Source organism: Suillus discolor (genome assembly GCF_016758755.1).
Source record: "Suillus discolor strain FC423 chromosome Unknown F5147scaffold_3, whole genome shotgun sequence".
NCBI classification, from domain to species: Eukaryota; Fungi; Basidiomycota; class Agaricomycetes; order Boletales; family Suillaceae; genus Suillus; species Suillus discolor.
In genome coordinates, this window is record NW_024541250.1 from 1,247,175 (window position 1) to 1,263,069 (window position 15,895).

Here is a 15,895-nt window from a genome sequence, read left to right on the forward strand (position 1 = left end):
CCATACTGTACAATGTGCATGCCAACCTGCAATTGATACTTTCAATTCCGAACTCCTTAGTTGGGTTTTGTCGGCAAGAAATCTGTCAAAGTTTACTGCCGAAAGGGTAGCTGGACTTACATAACGTGTAAATGACATTGTGATGAATGCGAACGCTACACAAAATTTAGTTGGTCTACTGGTAACAGTAATTCCGTATCTAATGTTCCTGATGCAATAGCGATAAGCTACTCGCTGTGCGGCACCTCAGGCTTGAGCAAGGACGATTAGATTGATCCATCAAAACCAAAGGCAAAAGATAACATAGGTAACACGAATCTAAGCCGGTGTTATATACACCACGACATATATAGGCATACTAGAAATGTTGTGGACGGACTGGAAAGGGAGAGGTAGGCTTGATGAACTCAGGCACTCGGGCCCGGGGTGAATGTAAGTAGGACAGACTGCCGCACGCGCATAACCGCTACACAAAAGGTAGAATGCTGAAGCTTAGCCAGCAACAGTACATGTACTGATTATGGGAACTCAGGTACTAAGCCGACGTGCTCACCGTGAACTTTAAAAGAACATGCTGTACGATGCACGGCGGCCATCATGAAGAAGAGTAAATATATGAGACGCGCCCATACCTGAGGCTGTGCCCTTCATCACTCTTCGTCCTTCCTAGCATCCTGGCAAGACCAAATCCCATGTAAGCATCACGCACGGAGGAACTGACTACTGATTGGAGCAGCAAAGTGCAACAGCTTTCGAGCGAATGAGAGTTTAAATTGACCCAACGACAAGCCTAGCCTTACAGAGCACAAGAAGAACTCACCGAACACATCCATTAACTGACATCTTCTGGCCAATGTAGCTGTGATGGCTTCCAGCTCGATGCAACCCGATACAACAGAAAACAAATCGATTCTGACGCCAGTCATAACCTTGGAGGGACATCAAGCATGGAAATATTCCTCTCACGAGTACAAAGATATTTCGTGGATTTCCTATTCTCCTGACGGCAAGCACTTAGCAAATGATCAGCGGATCGGGGGATAAGACGATTCGGCGATGGGACCTGCGGGAGGGTAAGGAGATTGAGGAGTCTCGGGAGGTTTGCAAGAATGGTGTCACGTGTATATGAATTGCCAAGGGTATCAAGGGACATGGTCGATGGGTTGTGACTCATGCATGAGTACTTGAGTGCCAACTCTCTCGAACCTGATGCACTGATGAACAGACTAACCATCAAGAAATGATTTGATAACTTGAACGTACATGTTACGGACTCAAACATAGTACAAGCGTCTAGCAAAATAACAACAGTCTAACGGATTCGATACACAAATGAATACTGCCCAGCATTATACATCCTATCGTCTGTCTTCTAATTGTACACGGATTCTTCTCACCGCGACAAGGAGGAAATGTATGCAACTTCGATGGGCGGCGTAACCTTAATATCTTTGTGGTCGTACTCATATGCGCCGTTTGTATGGTTGGCTTGACTCTGTTTCTGCGCAACGAGCGCACAGAGGGCGGCTGGGACAAATTCAGAATGGAGGCCAAAGAGCTGAATTGGTTAGACCTACCACCCGCACCGCTTCCATCCTTGGCCATACCAATATCGACACGGCTTTCCACCTCGGGACCAACAAGCGCTCGTAACGATGCTCGCAGCTTGGTTTGGAAGTTGGGATAGAACTCGACCAAGCTTATCACATCCTGGTTAGCAAAAACTGAATAGAAAAGGCACCACTCCTACCTTCCATCTACCCCAACACCAATCCTTTTGCCTTCGTCCTTCAGCCCAGCAGAACTTTGCTCCCCGCGGACCCACAGCCGTGCTCTCCCAGTATGAACCAGTATAGCAGCTACAGCCGTTCCGCTCATGCGTGCAGCCCTCGATGCTATCAGATTGCACACTTGTCTGACGATGTCCGCATCCGCGAGGGAAATGTCAGGCGGCGACAACTCTAGTCGGTGCGCCAGTATTCCTTGTATCCGCCGTAACTTTTCCGCCTTTTGAGCTTCTGGGGAACCTTGTTCTGGTGGAGAGAACTTCCCAAGACCTTCCCATGCCTCTTCGATCTCGCTGAGAACTGCAGTGTCCAGTCCCCATTGCTTATTCAGTGGAACCGAGGATCGACCTCCGAAGAGGAGGGGTTGCGGAGCGGCATCAATCAAACTAAGAATCACGTTTCGGGTGATCTCCCCCAGATACATTCCCGAAATGAATTTCTCGAAAGCCTGGAAACGTGGGTTAATAGATTCGCGGTCCAACTTATTGTCATATGGAGTCGTTGGCAAGGCACTTCGCTGCAGTTCGCCATCAGTAATCAAAGTGATGGGATAAAAGAAGTTAATTCACAGAGTTGTTGAAAGCGCCCCACTCGGTGTTCACGATCATTTCACCACCTGCGGCAACTGTATGGTTCTGGCTTAATTTTGTGATCTTGGAGACTTCCTCGACATAAGCCCCATTAGTTCCTGTTCCAAAAATAGCACCTAGAATGCATCCGCCAGACGTATATGCTCGTGAAAGAAGAGCTCCAACGGTCTGTGACGAAAAGTCTCTCATCAGTACATACGGTCACGTGCAAAATTAAGATCTGCAGATGAAGGAATATTGACTGACGTCGTTGACGAGAGCTACACACTTGACATGAATGTGTTTCCGGTCAAACGCGTCTTGAAGAAGTTTTACGACGTCCTTTCCAATGGCATTTTTTGCAGAGAAACCTTTGGTCCAGGTGAGGAGGACGCCTGAATCGAGAGCAGATTGTTCCACAGGGAAGGAGAAGGTGAGGGCCAGGGGAACATATGGACTGTCCTCGTCAGCGTGAGATACGTGAGAGTCGTAGTCTTGGGAAGGGGTGTCCGTGAGGAAGGCATCCACGGAGTCGGCAAGGTAATCTGGGAAAATATTAAACGATAATGGCGAGGGAAAGGACAAAGGTCGCACCGAAAAGAGTGGTCGCCTCACCGGTCTTGAGGGCCTCAGAGACTTTGTATTTTTGCTGCCGGAGGGAGAAGGTCTTGTCTCCGAGCAGAGTGACCTCGCAAACGCGACTGACAATCCATAAGGCAAATGAAAAGATGGTAGAGTTTTGTACTCACAGGTTAGTCCCACCAAGATCGAGGGCGAGGAACGTTCTAGGATACTCAGTCAGGTGCAGCAATATGTAGGGTAGTCCACATACCCCGTTTCGGAACCATCTGGCACACCATTTACGAAGGTCGGACTATCTGACAATCAGATCAGGAACAAGACACAACTTGGAAGCAGGGAAACGTGCATCATCGCCATGGGACGACCATAACTGGACAAACCATCGGAAATTTCTGATAGAAATGTTTGAGTGATCTTGAAGAGACGCTGATCATCGATAGTGAATTGGTTGTAGAGCGACTGGAGGATATCCTCCTTTGCGCTGCCATGAAGCGCGGTGGTGTGTGACATGGCGGGACAGGAGAGAAACGGACTGGTTAGCGCGAGACAGTGTGAGTAGTCTAAGATAAGCTAATAAACCCCCTTTATAGTAAGAATACGATCACTATGCTATTGGACACCAACGTTCTCTTACAGACTCCACCAATCCTCGCTCAAATCTCAATCATATCCCTCAAGGGTTAAGGCCTCACAATCCGCGGTGATCTTGTTCCCCGAGAATCTCGGTTCGCAAGTCTCATCAAGTTAAACATAGTCTGTAAGGCGACTATTAGACCAGCTTTCGGAATTAGTAGTTCGGTCGATTAGGTCGACATATCTACAGAGCGTTCATCGATAGTATATCATCGGCCCGTGACTAACTTATCAGTCGCACATCACCGAGCAAGCTCCAGCTCATATCAAGCTCATCTGCCTCATTTTCTGAGAGGTTTCGACTGAAAAAGATTATCTCCGTGTAGTACCACTATTATGTAGTTAAAGCCTGGTCAGAGAACATAATAAATATACTGGTATCCTTTTCTGGATGAGTTCGCTTTGTTAGGCAAGACTATGTGTGTCGTGGTCAAGTCCATTTACATATCGCGCCCATGGCTATCGACGGTTTGATTATCCTAGATCCAACGGGGTATGGTTCATCATCTTTGCTCATTGGTTACTATAATCACAAGATTTTGCATACAGACGTCCCATCATCCAATCCAGTTACACCACTTATCCGGCAGCGTACCCCTTACTGCACATCGAAGCGTTAAACAACGCGCTAGCAAAGGCTCCCCGCGAGGGTAGCGTAGACCCGGTTATCTACGTTGAAGAGTTATCGTGTTCCAGTGCATGCTGCCATGTTGAGGTTGGCGGGATGAGATTCCTTGCGACCATCAGTGGAGACGGTGAGTGGTCCGCAGCTCAGTCATAAACGGCGCGTTTGGGCTTTTCTCGGGCAGCAACTAACAATCCTCTATCAGTGGATCCCCTCATTGCATTCGCCTTTCTCGACGCCTTCACTGAAATACTCCAAGACTATTTTGGCGTAGTCAGTGTTGCAACGCTCAAGGATAACTTTGACATCGTATACCAGGTTCGTGGACGTGCTCTTACCCTTGATGTTTACTCGTATTGAATGTGTATCTAATCGCAGCTTCTCGAGGAAACGCTTGATTCGTCTGGCCACCCACTGACAACCTCACCGAACTTGTTGAGCGATATAGTACTCTCGCCTTCCTTAATCTCGAAGCTTCTCGCCTCGGTATCGCCAGCTACTCCCGGAGTTCCAAGCGTGAGACAAGGAGGTTAGTCACCTATTTCATTCGCAGTTGTTGAAAACTGCCTTAACATACTCTCGATAACATAGGTTCTTTCGGTTCAAATGGTGCCAGTGGAGCTTTTACATCGCCGATACCATGGCGCAAAGCTGGGGTTCGGCACAACCACAACGAGATCCTTTTTGATGTCGTTGAAGAAATGCGAGGCATCGTCGGCAAGTACGCTCGAGGTTTATATCAGCCCGTCTTTGTTGTTGAAACCGTTCAAATACAGGAATGGTACAACGTTAGTGAGCAACGTTTTCGGCAAAATTGAGAGCAACTCGAAACTTTCCGGGACACCCGACTTGACGTTGACATTCACGAATCCTAATGTGATGACGGACTGTGCATTTCATCCATGTGTACGGTGAGTGGTCTTGCGAATCTATCATCCTCGCACTGACAGTAATTCTTAATTCGACTTTAGGTTACAGAAATGGACCCGCGACAATGCCTTATCTTTTGTGCCTCCTGAGGGGCGTTTCATTCTCGCAGACTATCAGTATAGACCACCACAAAGCGCGGTTGTCAGCAATGTGCCCATACCACTGTCTCTCAAAGCGAATATGGACATGGGAGAGTTTGGCGGTAAAATTGATTACTGATGTTTTAAGTCGTAACTGACACTGCGCAGGAACATTCGCACTCACGTTAACCTCGCGTTTGATTAAAGTGATGGAGAATCTAGAACTGAAATTCTATCTCGGAGAAGATGCGACCAGCGCGCAGTGTACACTGTCAAGTGCGGGTTCTAGCGTAGGATCTGTGGGAAGTGCAGATGGATCATGGTCATTTAATTCGAGAACAAAGGTACGCTTTGCCGGTGGTTCGTGCTGTCCAAAAAATCACTCCCTTTAGACGCTCCAATGGGAGATTCTCAATATGCGGTCTTCGGGGAGCTGGATTCTTCGAGGTTCATGGACGTCAAAGTAAGGAGCTTTGAAATAACTTTCACGAATGTGTGATGCTTATAGTTGCCCAGAATCAAGGCCCCGCGTCCAGCACACGCGTTCCAAATACGTTTCGAGATACCCTCTTACAGCTTCTCTTCGCTCAAAGTCGATCAATTGCGGCTCTCAAGCGAGACGTACAAGATGTACAAGGGAGTCCGGATGCGCAGTAAAGGGTCGATCGAGTGGAGATGGTAGCCAGCTTAGGACCCTGGCTAATTTGTATATTTCCAAGAGTTGCACTGTCCAGACTTAGACTGTACGAGTCCTCTGAGAGCTGGCACAATTGCTTCCGTGATGAGTTGCTTTGTTCACAGTAGTAAGTTCTCGGATGCTTGCATGTGAACATCTTCAGCATTCCAATGATATTATTGGGGCGGACACAGGGCTTCGACACTTTCTCGGGAGTAATTATACTCGGTAAGCCAATCTGCTTCCATTGTCAGAGCTGCCTCATCGTCACGGAACAGTGCCGGATTGTATTTGATTCGTCAATTGAAACAAGATGGCCAGCCTATGAAATGAGAAGCGATATACCAGCGACATATTCCCGAAATTGATTGCTGCCGCGTAAAAGAGTTCGGCGCGCAGCCGTATTCAAATCAGCTAAGTGATGTGTCGGACCTTGAAATCAGGGAGGGCAGTTGTTCCTTCTTGTTGAGCATAACCCAAACTCTGGCATTCTGTCATGAAGATCTGGTTCGCAGATGGGTCTATAGGAAGAACGGGCCTGGGACGATTTGGTGAATTTTGTGATTTCTTGTCCTGTTGCCCTTTAACCGGTCCTGGTTTGATTTTGATCTCAACGAGGAACAGGATGTAAAAGAGAACAGTGAGCAGAAAAAGCAGGCGAAGATGTTACTTGCTCAAGGACGTGCTGGCTAATTCAAATCAATCTTATCCCCACCAAACAACAAAGCAAGGTTTTTACAAGCCGGCGTTCGGCGAGTCTCGAGCATACCTCGTTCGTGTCAACCACAAGGCGTCTGTGAGCATACTTTTGGTCTACCTTGATGTATTCGGTAACCGTAAACCTTTGAGTGGCATTTATCTGTGTCACTATGCCTGCAGTTTCGAAGCTTGTGCCAGACGAGACTGTATTCTTCCTCTGCGACGTGCAAACACGTTTCAATACGCTTCATTCTGAATCTACTGCGAATCGCTGAAATCAACCGTTGTGCCATTCTCTCAGAAAATCTCATATTCGGTATTGATGAGCTGGTGTTGACAATCAACAATATGCTCAAGGTTGCTAGCTACGAACGAGTGCTTTTCAATTGCAACGTGCGCTTTTCATTCTAGATTATGGGGTCCCAGGCCTACTCATTAATTTTAGGGGATGCTGGTGTTCCCGGGTTCAAATCGTTCTCAAACGTTGTGAAGGAAGAGAAGGATAACACGGTAAGAACGTTGCAGAAGCTGTTACAACACCGCGCTGTCCTGTAGACTATGATTTGCCTGCAGTGATTTGCCATGATTGCGTATCATATTTTCCCACTCGAGAGAGGATCCGGAGAGCTTTACACTCCGGCAGATCTTGAGGCTCTCAAAAGTATGTGGATCTTGAAGGGCTAATGGATATAAGAACTTACGCGCATGTAGTATCGAGTGATGAACGACACAGATCAACTACGTCAATGATAATGTTGGTAGTGGTGAGTCCGAGAGACGATGTTGGATGTCCATTGAAAATGTCGATTGATGCGCACATTTTCAGTACTTAAAATTTCCGTCTCAGCTGCTAGAGCCGCGATGCACACAATGCAGCCTTCGGCGATGAATACTCAAGCTCAGACGAATGGCGTGGCATAAATCAGGGCATTGAAATCGCTCCTCACGTCTCTTTCAGTCAGTCAATGTTGAGTGTTCAAATTACAAATTCAAAGGCGCCTCCATTGCCCATGAAGCAGGGGAAATTGTCTAGACTCCAGGAACAACTACATTGACCAACTCAGCAACGGACTATGTATTGTGCCATCAGTACAGCACTAATGCGAAAGCAGAAATATGATTCACCGTCCAGATGTGCTCACAGACAGGTTGCCAGCCATCGGTAAGCAGTCTTAGTTGCAGACTGGTTGAGCGCCAGGCTATTAACAGCAAGGGGTGGTGAGCAACGGGGTTGAATCCTGGATGCAAAACAAACTACTCGTACTCACCACCATCGCAGCACAGACATTACTGCAGCATTCATACTTGCTTTTGCAGCCCTTCAAATAAGGCTTGCACTGTGCAGCGACAGACATAGATGCCGCTAAGGCAGTCACGACTACGAGAAAGGAGAAATGCATGATTTCCGCGAAGTGATACAAGCTTTGTAAAAGGGACTCTGATCATGAGCTACTGAAGCAGACGAAGCTTGCTTTAATACACTGAAAACATTATTGCGGGAAAAACTTGGAAGTTCTGCTTTGGAAAATTGGTTGCGCCTGGATGGCAGAACTTCACAACGGATAGTTTAGGATGAATCCCAGAATCAGAACCTGCCTTGTATGTGTATATCTCCAGTCGATTCATCGTCGGCCACGTTATCTCAAAAGAATGAAAGCCCGAGTAGTATCCTGCAGTCTAGATCGCTAATAATCTCGTTTGATAACATGAATAGTTCTGGCAAAACCTGCTCCAGCTGCAGGGTTGTCGTCGTTCGGAGTCCTCTCCTCCTGGCTGCGTTTCTCCACTGTCTTTCATCTCGAACGATGTCCGCGATAAGCTCTGAGCAATGCAGTCCGAGCGTCGACGATCCCGGACAATCGCCACATTGACAAAGGCCAGAATCCACCTCTGCACATTGAAGCTCCGATCTGGTTCACTCACATCTTCACTGACACCCGGAACGGTATATCTATATCAGATGAAATTGGACTGCAAGCTGGCATGACGGATGCTAGGTGAGCACGCCATGTCGAGGGTGTATCGACGACAGCTACTGCAGAAACTTGAAGTTAAGTCCAGCTACCCTTTCGGCAGTAAACTTTGACAATTGAACATGACCTTGCGGAGCAAGGTGATTTCTTGCCGACAAAACCCAACCAGGGAGTTCGGAATTGTAAGTATCAGTTGCAGGTTAGCATCCACATTGTACAGTATGGCATCATGAAGCTCTACATAAAACGCACATCGCGAGACATCTCGACATCAACAATCAGGGGCAGCAGAGGCAACCCAGTGTCACTGTCATCCACACCCGCCGTCACAGATGAGCTCAGTTCCATCTGATAAACCCCCCATTGCTCCAAGTCCGAAGCGAAATAACTTTGGGGCAGAGCGCGTTTATAATCGCTCGAGCCCTTGTCAAGTTCCTCGCGACGCTTCTTGACAGTCTGCCACTCGTCGTACCATGCTCTGCGTCCTCCCCATTCGATGGGCATGCCTTCCTCATTACCATGAGAAAAATCCGGGCCAAATGCAGTGATCTTAACAAAGGGATGTTGGAAAGCAATACGTCGGTCCAGGTACGGTAACGTGTGTGCGAACGTGTGATTACCAAACTTCTGGAGGAGGAGATCGACGTCGGTTTCGCTGATCGTCCAGGGAGAAGGAACAGGATGGACCTAAATAGATCAAATCAGCTTGGCTGGTTTAAGTACGAGAAGGAATATGGAGTTCCTCGCCCGGGTAGCACACAAATCGCATCAGCCGAGGAAATATGTAGCAGTAGGAGTCAGAGAGCGGCCAAGCGGGACTCGGCGTCAAACTGCCCTCAATAGGCGAGGAGGAGATGGGAACAACATTCATGTCAGTGGAAGAGAGGACTCCTTGTCCGATACAGACGACTACAATACTCTGCAGCTTGCTTCGTCCGTCTATTCCAACCCGGAGAACAACCGCAGGGCGGACCGCCGTGTCCCATTTTTCAGGGGAGAGACTGGGATCCCGACAGAACAATGGATCACCCGCTCGAGCGCTGTAGCCCTCAATAGTTGTGCGAACATCAATTTGGCAGCATACAATCTGTCCAGGGCAGAGGGAAATGGTATCCACGCATACAAGGGGACACGACGGAGAGTCTATAGAGGAGCGCTCAGTCGAAAAAATATGTCCAGTGAAAATCAGCGGACCTGACGAAGCCTCGGCCGGAATATTCCAGTTGATTATAGCAGGGTCCAGCAAGCCAGTTAGTGCACGGGTTTCTTGTATTTGCAAACGCAGCAGTTAGTAGTCTGGTAGTTGATCAAACTTCAAGCTGCGTGCGTAGTCGATCATTTGACCAAAGCAAGGTAAGCCATCTGGGGACATGTCAGCACCGCTAAATTGCTGCTTTTTGATTCTAACTTGAACTTCCTGATTCTTGCTTGTTCCATGTCGAGTGTTGTATGTCCATGGAAGGTCTCCCCGAGCAAGACTAAGGAGCGTATATCCAAGAGATTCTATATCGTCGCGCGGAGCTGATCCTACATTCATGATTCCTGTCAGGTAAGAGGGAAGCATATAATACTGGGCCAACTTACGAATGTGACGATGGACGTTCAAGCTGACGTACTCCAGCGTACCAATGGCATGCGATGTCAGGGGTTCATCCGTAGAGAGGTTGACATGTACAATAGCCCGGGCGAGCCCATGGTCGACCAGATACAAGCGCTTGGAATCGGTTGGGTGGAGGAGTATGTTCCCGGGTTTTATGTCGCAGTGGACAAGTTTGTTCTTGTGTATGTGTTCGAGAGCCGAGATCTAGCGCAAGGTCAGTATGAGCCTACTAATGAACTAGAGATGGCTCATGCTACATACCATCTGATCAGCAACCACTAAGGTGTTTACTGCCGGTAGAGGACGGCGTGCTTGCACTTCACCAAAGTTCATCCCGAGGAGCTGCATGGCCAGATACTCGAAATGCTCCAATCGTCCATAGGCGAAGACTTTTGGAATGGAAAGGTTCCCCCCCAGACGCTGCAGAACCCGTCGCTCATGATCCAAGACGGTGGTTTTGAGTGCAAGTGAAGCTCGAGACTTCTTGACAGCCATGATCTGACCGGTGACTACTCGAGTGGCCTTGTACACCCGTCCCTGAGAGAATGTCAGGCATAGAATGACGGAGGACAGCATGGGCGTACGAAGCTTCCTTCACCCAGTAGATGATCGGCTCGGAGGCGCCATAAATCCAGAACTGTATTAGTATTGGACATTCTATGGCAAAACAAGGGGCGTGTTAAGAACGGTGGAGCTTCGAATCAAAATGATATGACAATTATTTAATATTAGGGGAGCTCAAAGTTAAAACGCCCAACTATATAGGACAAAAATTTGACTTAAAAAAAACGCCCAACGCCCAAGCCCGCACTGTTATGCTCGGTAAGCCAATCTGCTTCCATTGTAAGAGCTGCCTCATCGTCACGGAACAGTGCTGGATCGTATTTGATTCGTCGATTGAAACAAGATGAGAAGCCTATAAGATGAGAAGCGATATACCAGCGACATAAATTGATTGCTGCCGCGTAAAAGAGTTCGGCGCGCAGCCGCATACCTCCTTCAAATCAGCCTAGTGGTCAAGTTATCCCGTGTCGGACCTTGAAATAAGGGAAGGCAGTCGTTCCTTCTTGTTCAGCATAACCCAACCTTTGGCATTTTGTCATAAAGACCTGGTTGGCAGATGGGTCTATAGACTGGGACGATTTGGTGAATTTTGTGATTTCTTGTCCTGATACCCTTTAACCGGTCCCGGTTTGATTTGGATCTCAATGAGGAACAGGATGTAAAAGAGAACAGTGAGCAGAAAAAGCAAGCGAAGATGTTACTTGCTCAAGGACGTGCTGGCTAATTCAAATCAATCTTATCCCCACCAAACAACAAAGCAAGGTTTTTACAAGCCGGCGTTCGGCGAGTCTCGAGCATACCTCGTTCAAGTTTGTGTCGACCACAAGGCGTCTGTGAGCATACTTTTGTTCTCCCTTGATTAACCATAAACCTTTGAGTGGCATTTATTTGTGCGGCCTATGCCTGCAGTTTCGAAGCTTGTACCAGACCAGACTGTATTCTTCCTCTGCGACGTGCAAACACGTTTCAGTACGCTTCCTTCTGAATCTACTGCGAATCGCTGAAATCAACCGTCGTGCCATTCTCTCAGAAAATCTCATATTCGGTATTGATGAGCTAGTGTTGACAATCAACAAGATGCTCAAGGTCGCCAAGGTATAATGTACGTGTCAACTCTATCATGCCTTGACTCACATAAAATCACAAGGTGGTGGATATCCCTGTGGTTGTCACGGAACAGAACCCCAAAGGCGAGTCCATTCTTGTTCCTTGTCTTTAAACTCAAGTTACCGAGAAATAAAGGCCTCGGAAGCACCATCCCGGACATCGATTTACCTTCCCTAGGGCCCCTTCTTGTCGCTACTGTCGAGAAAGGGCTCTTCTTCATGATGACGCCGGAAGTGAAGGCCATACCTCATGAACTCCCACAGATAAGATCTGTGGTACTCTCTGGCATCGAGGTTAGTTTACCCTACAACGACTGGGTCATTAGTAACATCGCTCGATTCAGTCACAAGTTTGCGTATTACAATCTGCTCTAGATTTCATCGAGGCGGGATATAATGTCCACGTGATAGCAGATGGTGTCTCTAGCTCTAATAAAGAAGAGATTCCATTGGCGCGGATTCGACAGAGTGGTGGATACATCAATACGAGCGAGAGTGCGGCTTTTCAATTGCAACGTGCGCTTTTCATTCTAGATTATGGGGTTCCAGGCCTACTCATCGATTCTAGGGAATGCTAGTGTTCCCGGGTTCAAATCGTTCTCAAACGTTATGAAGGAAGAGAAGGATCACACGGTGAGAACGTGGCAGAAGCTGCTACAACACCGCGCTGTCTTGTAGACTATGATTTCCCTGCAGTGATTTGCCTATCATATTTTCCCACTCAAGAGAGGATCCGGAGAGCTTTACACTCCGGCAGGTCTTGAGGCACTCAAAAGTATGTGCATCAAGGGCCAATAGATATAAGAACTTACGCATGTAGCAGTAATTTAGATTTCCGTCTCCTGCTACAGCTGCTATGCACACAATGCAGCCTTCGGCGATGAATATTAATGAATACTCAAGCTCAGACGAATGACGCGGGACAAATCAGGGCATTGAAATCGCTCCTCACGTCTCTTTAAGTCACTCCATAAAATTACAAATTCAAAGGCGCCTCCATTGCCCATGAAGCAGGGGAAATTGTCCAAACTCCAGGAACAACTACATTGTCATTGACCAACTCAGCAACGGACTATGTATTGTGCCATCAGTACAGCACTAATGCGAAAGCGGAAATACGATTCACCGTTCAGATGTGCTCATAGACAGGTTGCCAGCCATCGGTAAGCAGTCTTAGCCGCAGACCTTTTGACCACCACGCTATTGACAGCAAGGGGTGGTGAGCAACGGGGTTGAATCCTGGATGCAAAACAAACTACTCATACTCACCACCACCGGAGCACAGTTATGACTGCAGCAATCATTGTTCGTGTTGCAGAGCTTTAACCAGCCCTTGCACTGTGCAGCGACAGACATAGATGCTGCTAAGGCAGTAACGACTACGAGGAAGGAGAAATGCATGATTTACGCGAAGTGATACAAGCTTTGTAAAAGGGACTCTGATCATGAGCTACTGAAGCAGACGAAGCTTGCTTTAATACACTGAAAACATTCAAGTTATTGCGGGAAAAACTTGGAAGTTCTGCTTTGGAAGATTGGTTGCGCCTGGATGGCAGAATTTCACAACGGATAGTTTAGGATGAATTTATTGGAATCACAGAATCAGAACCTGCCTTGTATATCTCCAGTTGATTCATCGATCGTCGGCCACGTTATCTCAAAAGAATGAAAGCCCGAGTATGCAGTCTAGATCGTTAATAATCTCGTTTAATAACATGAATAGTATGAACTAGACGAGAATGACTCACATAGTAGAGACTTCGCGAAGAAAACTACAAGACAGCGCGATTCAGCAAAACCTGCTCCAACTGGTTGTCGTCCTCCCCTCCTGGCTGCGTTTCTCCAGTCTTTCATCTCGAACGATGTCCGCGATAAGCTCTGAGCAATGCAGTCCGAGTCAAAGCCATCCTGATGATTTGGGAGTGCATCGTATGCAATAAGTCTGGAAGGACGTTAATAATCTTTTGTTGAATTGGAAGAAATTGCAGTGGTAAAACCAGAAATCTATGTAGCCACACTTAGCCTTTGGGTACACGTGACTAGAAGATGGAAATTCATTCATTCACGTGTTTACTTTGATTCCTACTTACTAGCTTGCATAGTTGGCTTTCATGCAGCCATCAAGGTACCTCTGAGCTAATGTGAGCGTAGATGGCCAAAAATTAATTAATTAATTCACTCACACGCCCCCTGTCTTGTTTTCACCAGATGGAAAATACTAAGACCGTCATAGAGTCATGGTGTCTCCGAGCTGATGATCTACTAGGCGAGGGAAGCTTCGTACGCCCATGCTGTCCTCCGTCATTCTATGCCTGACATTCTCTTAGGGACGGGTGTACAAGGCCACTCGAGTAGTCACCGGTCAGATCATGGCTGTCAAGAAGTCTTGAGCTTCACTTGCACTCAAAACCACCGTCTTGGATCATGAGCGACGGGTTCTGCAGCGTCTGGGGGGGAACCTTTCCATTCCAAAAGTCTTCGCCTATGGACGATTGGAGCATTTCGAGTATCTGGCCATGCAGCTCCTCGGGATGAACCTTGGTGAAGTGCAAGCACGCCGTCCTCTACCGGCAGTAAACACCTTAGTGGTTGCTGATCAGATGGTATGTAGCATGAGCCATCTCTAGTTCATTAGTAGGCTCATAGGTGACCTTGCGCTAGATCTCGGCTCTCGAACACATACACAAGAACAAACTTGTCCACTGCGACATAAAACCCGGGAACATACTCCTCCATCCAACCGATTCCAAGCGCTTGTATCTGGTCGACTATGGGCTCGCCCGGGCTATTGTACATGTCAACCTCTCTACGGATGAACCCCTGACATCGCATGCCATTGGTACGCTGGAGTACGTCAGCTTGAACGTCCATCGTCACATTCGTAAGTTGGCCCAGTATTATATGCTTCCCTCTTACCTGACAGGAATCATGAATGTAGGATCAGCTCCGCGCGACGATATAGAATCTCTTGGATATACGCTCCTTAGTCTTGCTCGGGGAGACCTTCCATGGACATACAACACTCGACATGGAACAAGCAAGAATCAGGAAGTTCAAGTTAGAATCAAAAAGCAGCAATTTAGCGGTGCTGACATGTCCCCAGATGGCTTACCTTGCTTTGGTCAAATGATCGACTACGCACGCAGCTTGAAGTTTGATCAACTACCAGACTACGAGCTGCTGCGTTCGCAAATACAAGAAACACGTGCACTAGCTGGCTTATTGGACCCTGCTACAATCAACTGGAATATTCCGGCTGAGGCTTCGTCAGGTCTGCTGATTTTCACTGGTCATCTTTTCCGACTGAGCGCTCCTCTATAGACTCTCCGTCGTGTCCCCTTGTATGCGTGGATACCATTCCCTCTGCCCTGGACAGATTGTATGCTGCCAAATTGATGTTCGCACAACTCTTGAGGGCTACAGCGCTCGAGCGGGTGATCCATTGTTCTGGTGGGATCCCAGCCTCTCCCCTGAAAAATGGGACACGGCGGTCCGCCCTGCGGTTGTTCTTCGGGTTGGAATAGACGGACGAAGCAAGCTGCAGAGTATTGTAGTCGTATGTATCGGACAAGGAGTCCTCTCTTCCACTGACATGAATGTTATTCCCATCTCCTCCTCGCCTACTGAGGGCAGTTTGACGCCGAGTCCCGCTTGGCCGCTCTCTGACTCCTACTGCTACATATTTCCTTGGCTGATGCGATTTGTGTGCTACCCGGGCGAGGAACTTCATATTCCTTCTCGTACTTAAACCAGCCAAGCTGATTTGATCTATATAGGTCCAACCTGTTCCTTCTCCCTGGACGATCAGCAAAACCGACGTCGATCTCCTCCTCCAGAAGTTTGGTAATCACACCTTCGCAAACACGTTACCGTTGCGGGACCGATTCATTACTTTCCAACATCCATTTGTCAAGATCACTGCATTTGGCCCGGATTTTTCTCATGGTAATGAGGAAGGCATGCCCATCGAATGGGGAGGACGCAGAGCATGGTACGACGAGTGGCAAACTGTCAAGGAGCGTCGCGAGGGACTTGACAAGGGCTCGAGCGATTATAAACACGCTCTGCCCC

General features: G+C 47.8%; 5 protein-coding genes across 5 annotated transcripts; 3 read left to right on the plus strand and 2 right to left on the minus strand.

Annotated features, from left to right (window-relative positions):
- Window positions 1–1,227: 1,227 nt before the first annotated feature.
- F5147DRAFT_668293 (uncharacterized protein) lies at window positions 1,228–3,490 on the minus strand. Its single transcript, XM_041435342.1, has 9 exons — window positions 3,285–3,490; window positions 3,189–3,230; window positions 3,106–3,141; window positions 2,951–3,057; window positions 2,624–2,901; window positions 2,357–2,545; window positions 1,751–2,304; window positions 1,578–1,699; window positions 1,228–1,527 (listed from the first exon to the last, which is right to left on the minus strand). Exons 1-9 carry the CDS (start codon window positions 3,446–3,448, stop codon window positions 1,394–1,396), a joined length of 1,626 nt encoding a protein of 541 aa, XP_041299228.1. The 5' UTR covers window positions 3,449–3,490; the 3' UTR covers window positions 1,228–1,393.
- Window positions 3,491–3,978: 488 nt separating this feature from the next.
- Window positions 3,979–6,234, plus strand: F5147DRAFT_668296 (clathrin adaptor mu subunit). The gene is made up of 11 exons (XM_041435343.1): window positions 3,979–4,064; window positions 4,121–4,326; window positions 4,402–4,514; window positions 4,575–4,725; window positions 4,788–4,917; window positions 4,973–5,107; window positions 5,168–5,328; window positions 5,375–5,550; window positions 5,599–5,669; window positions 5,723–6,110; window positions 6,161–6,234. Exons 1-10 carry the CDS (start codon window positions 4,027–4,029, stop codon window positions 5,886–5,888), a joined length of 1,347 nt encoding a protein of 448 aa, XP_041299229.1. The 5' UTR covers window positions 3,979–4,026; the 3' UTR covers window positions 5,889–6,110; window positions 6,161–6,234.
- Window positions 6,235–8,791: 2,557 nt separating this feature from the next.
- Window positions 8,792–10,810, minus strand: F5147DRAFT_767856 (kinase-like domain-containing protein; the record flags this gene model as incomplete). The annotated part of the gene is made up of 7 exons (XM_041440913.1): window positions 8,792–9,241; window positions 9,315–9,697; window positions 9,749–9,820; window positions 9,899–10,081; window positions 10,139–10,358; window positions 10,416–10,691; window positions 10,739–10,810. The coding sequence occupies 7 exons, from the start codon at window positions 10,808–10,810 to the stop codon at window positions 8,792–8,794; spliced, it is 1,656 nt and encodes a 551-aa protein (XP_041299230.1).
- Window positions 10,811–11,617: 807 nt separating this feature from the next.
- Window positions 11,618–12,502, plus strand: F5147DRAFT_742504 (Isochorismatase-like protein; the record flags this gene model as incomplete). Its single annotated transcript, XM_041439548.1, has 6 exons — window positions 11,618–11,687; window positions 11,749–11,813; window positions 11,866–11,908; window positions 11,961–12,118; window positions 12,169–12,340; window positions 12,393–12,502. The coding sequence occupies 6 exons, from the start codon at window positions 11,618–11,620 to the stop codon at window positions 12,500–12,502; spliced, it is 618 nt and encodes a 205-aa protein (XP_041299231.1).
- Window positions 12,503–14,217: 1,715 nt separating this feature from the next.
- On the plus strand, window positions 14,218–15,572 carry F5147DRAFT_565125 (kinase-like domain-containing protein; the record flags this gene model as incomplete). The annotated part of the gene is made up of 4 exons (XM_041430744.1): window positions 14,218–14,427; window positions 14,486–14,705; window positions 14,763–15,090; window positions 15,146–15,572. Coding segments are annotated over 4 exons (1,185 nt in total), but the record flags the coding sequence as incomplete, so codon positions are not given.
- Window positions 15,573–15,895: the final 323 nt, after the last annotated feature.

What these genes read in the sequence shown, in the direction of transcription:
- F5147DRAFT_668296 (XM_041435343.1), top strand. Translation starts at nt 4,027, where the DNA reads ATGGCTATCGACGGTTTGATTATCCTAGATCCAACGGG. An exon ending in ATTATCCTAGATCCAACGGG is followed by an intron (nt 4,065 to 4,120) that starts GTATGGTTCATC and finishes TTTTGCATACAG; the next exon opens with ACGTCCCATCATCCAATCCA. An exon ending in ACTTTGACATCGTATACCAG is followed by an intron (nt 4,515 to 4,574) that starts GTTCGTGGACGT and finishes ATCTAATCGCAG; the next exon opens with CTTCTCGAGGAAACGCTTGA.
- F5147DRAFT_668293 (XM_041435342.1), bottom strand. Translation starts at nt 3,448, where the DNA reads ATGTCACACACCACCGCGCTTCATGGCAGCGCAAAGGAGGATATCCTC. An exon ending in GATCTTGGTGGGACTAACCT is followed by an intron (nt 3,058 to 3,105) that starts GTGAGTACAAAA and finishes ATGGATTGTCAG; the next exon opens with TCGCGTTTGCGAGGTCACTC. An exon ending in GGGGCGCTTTCAACAACTCT is followed by an intron (nt 2,305 to 2,356) that starts GTGAATTAACTT and finishes GGCGAACTGCAG; the next exon opens with CGAAGTGCCTTGCCAACGAC.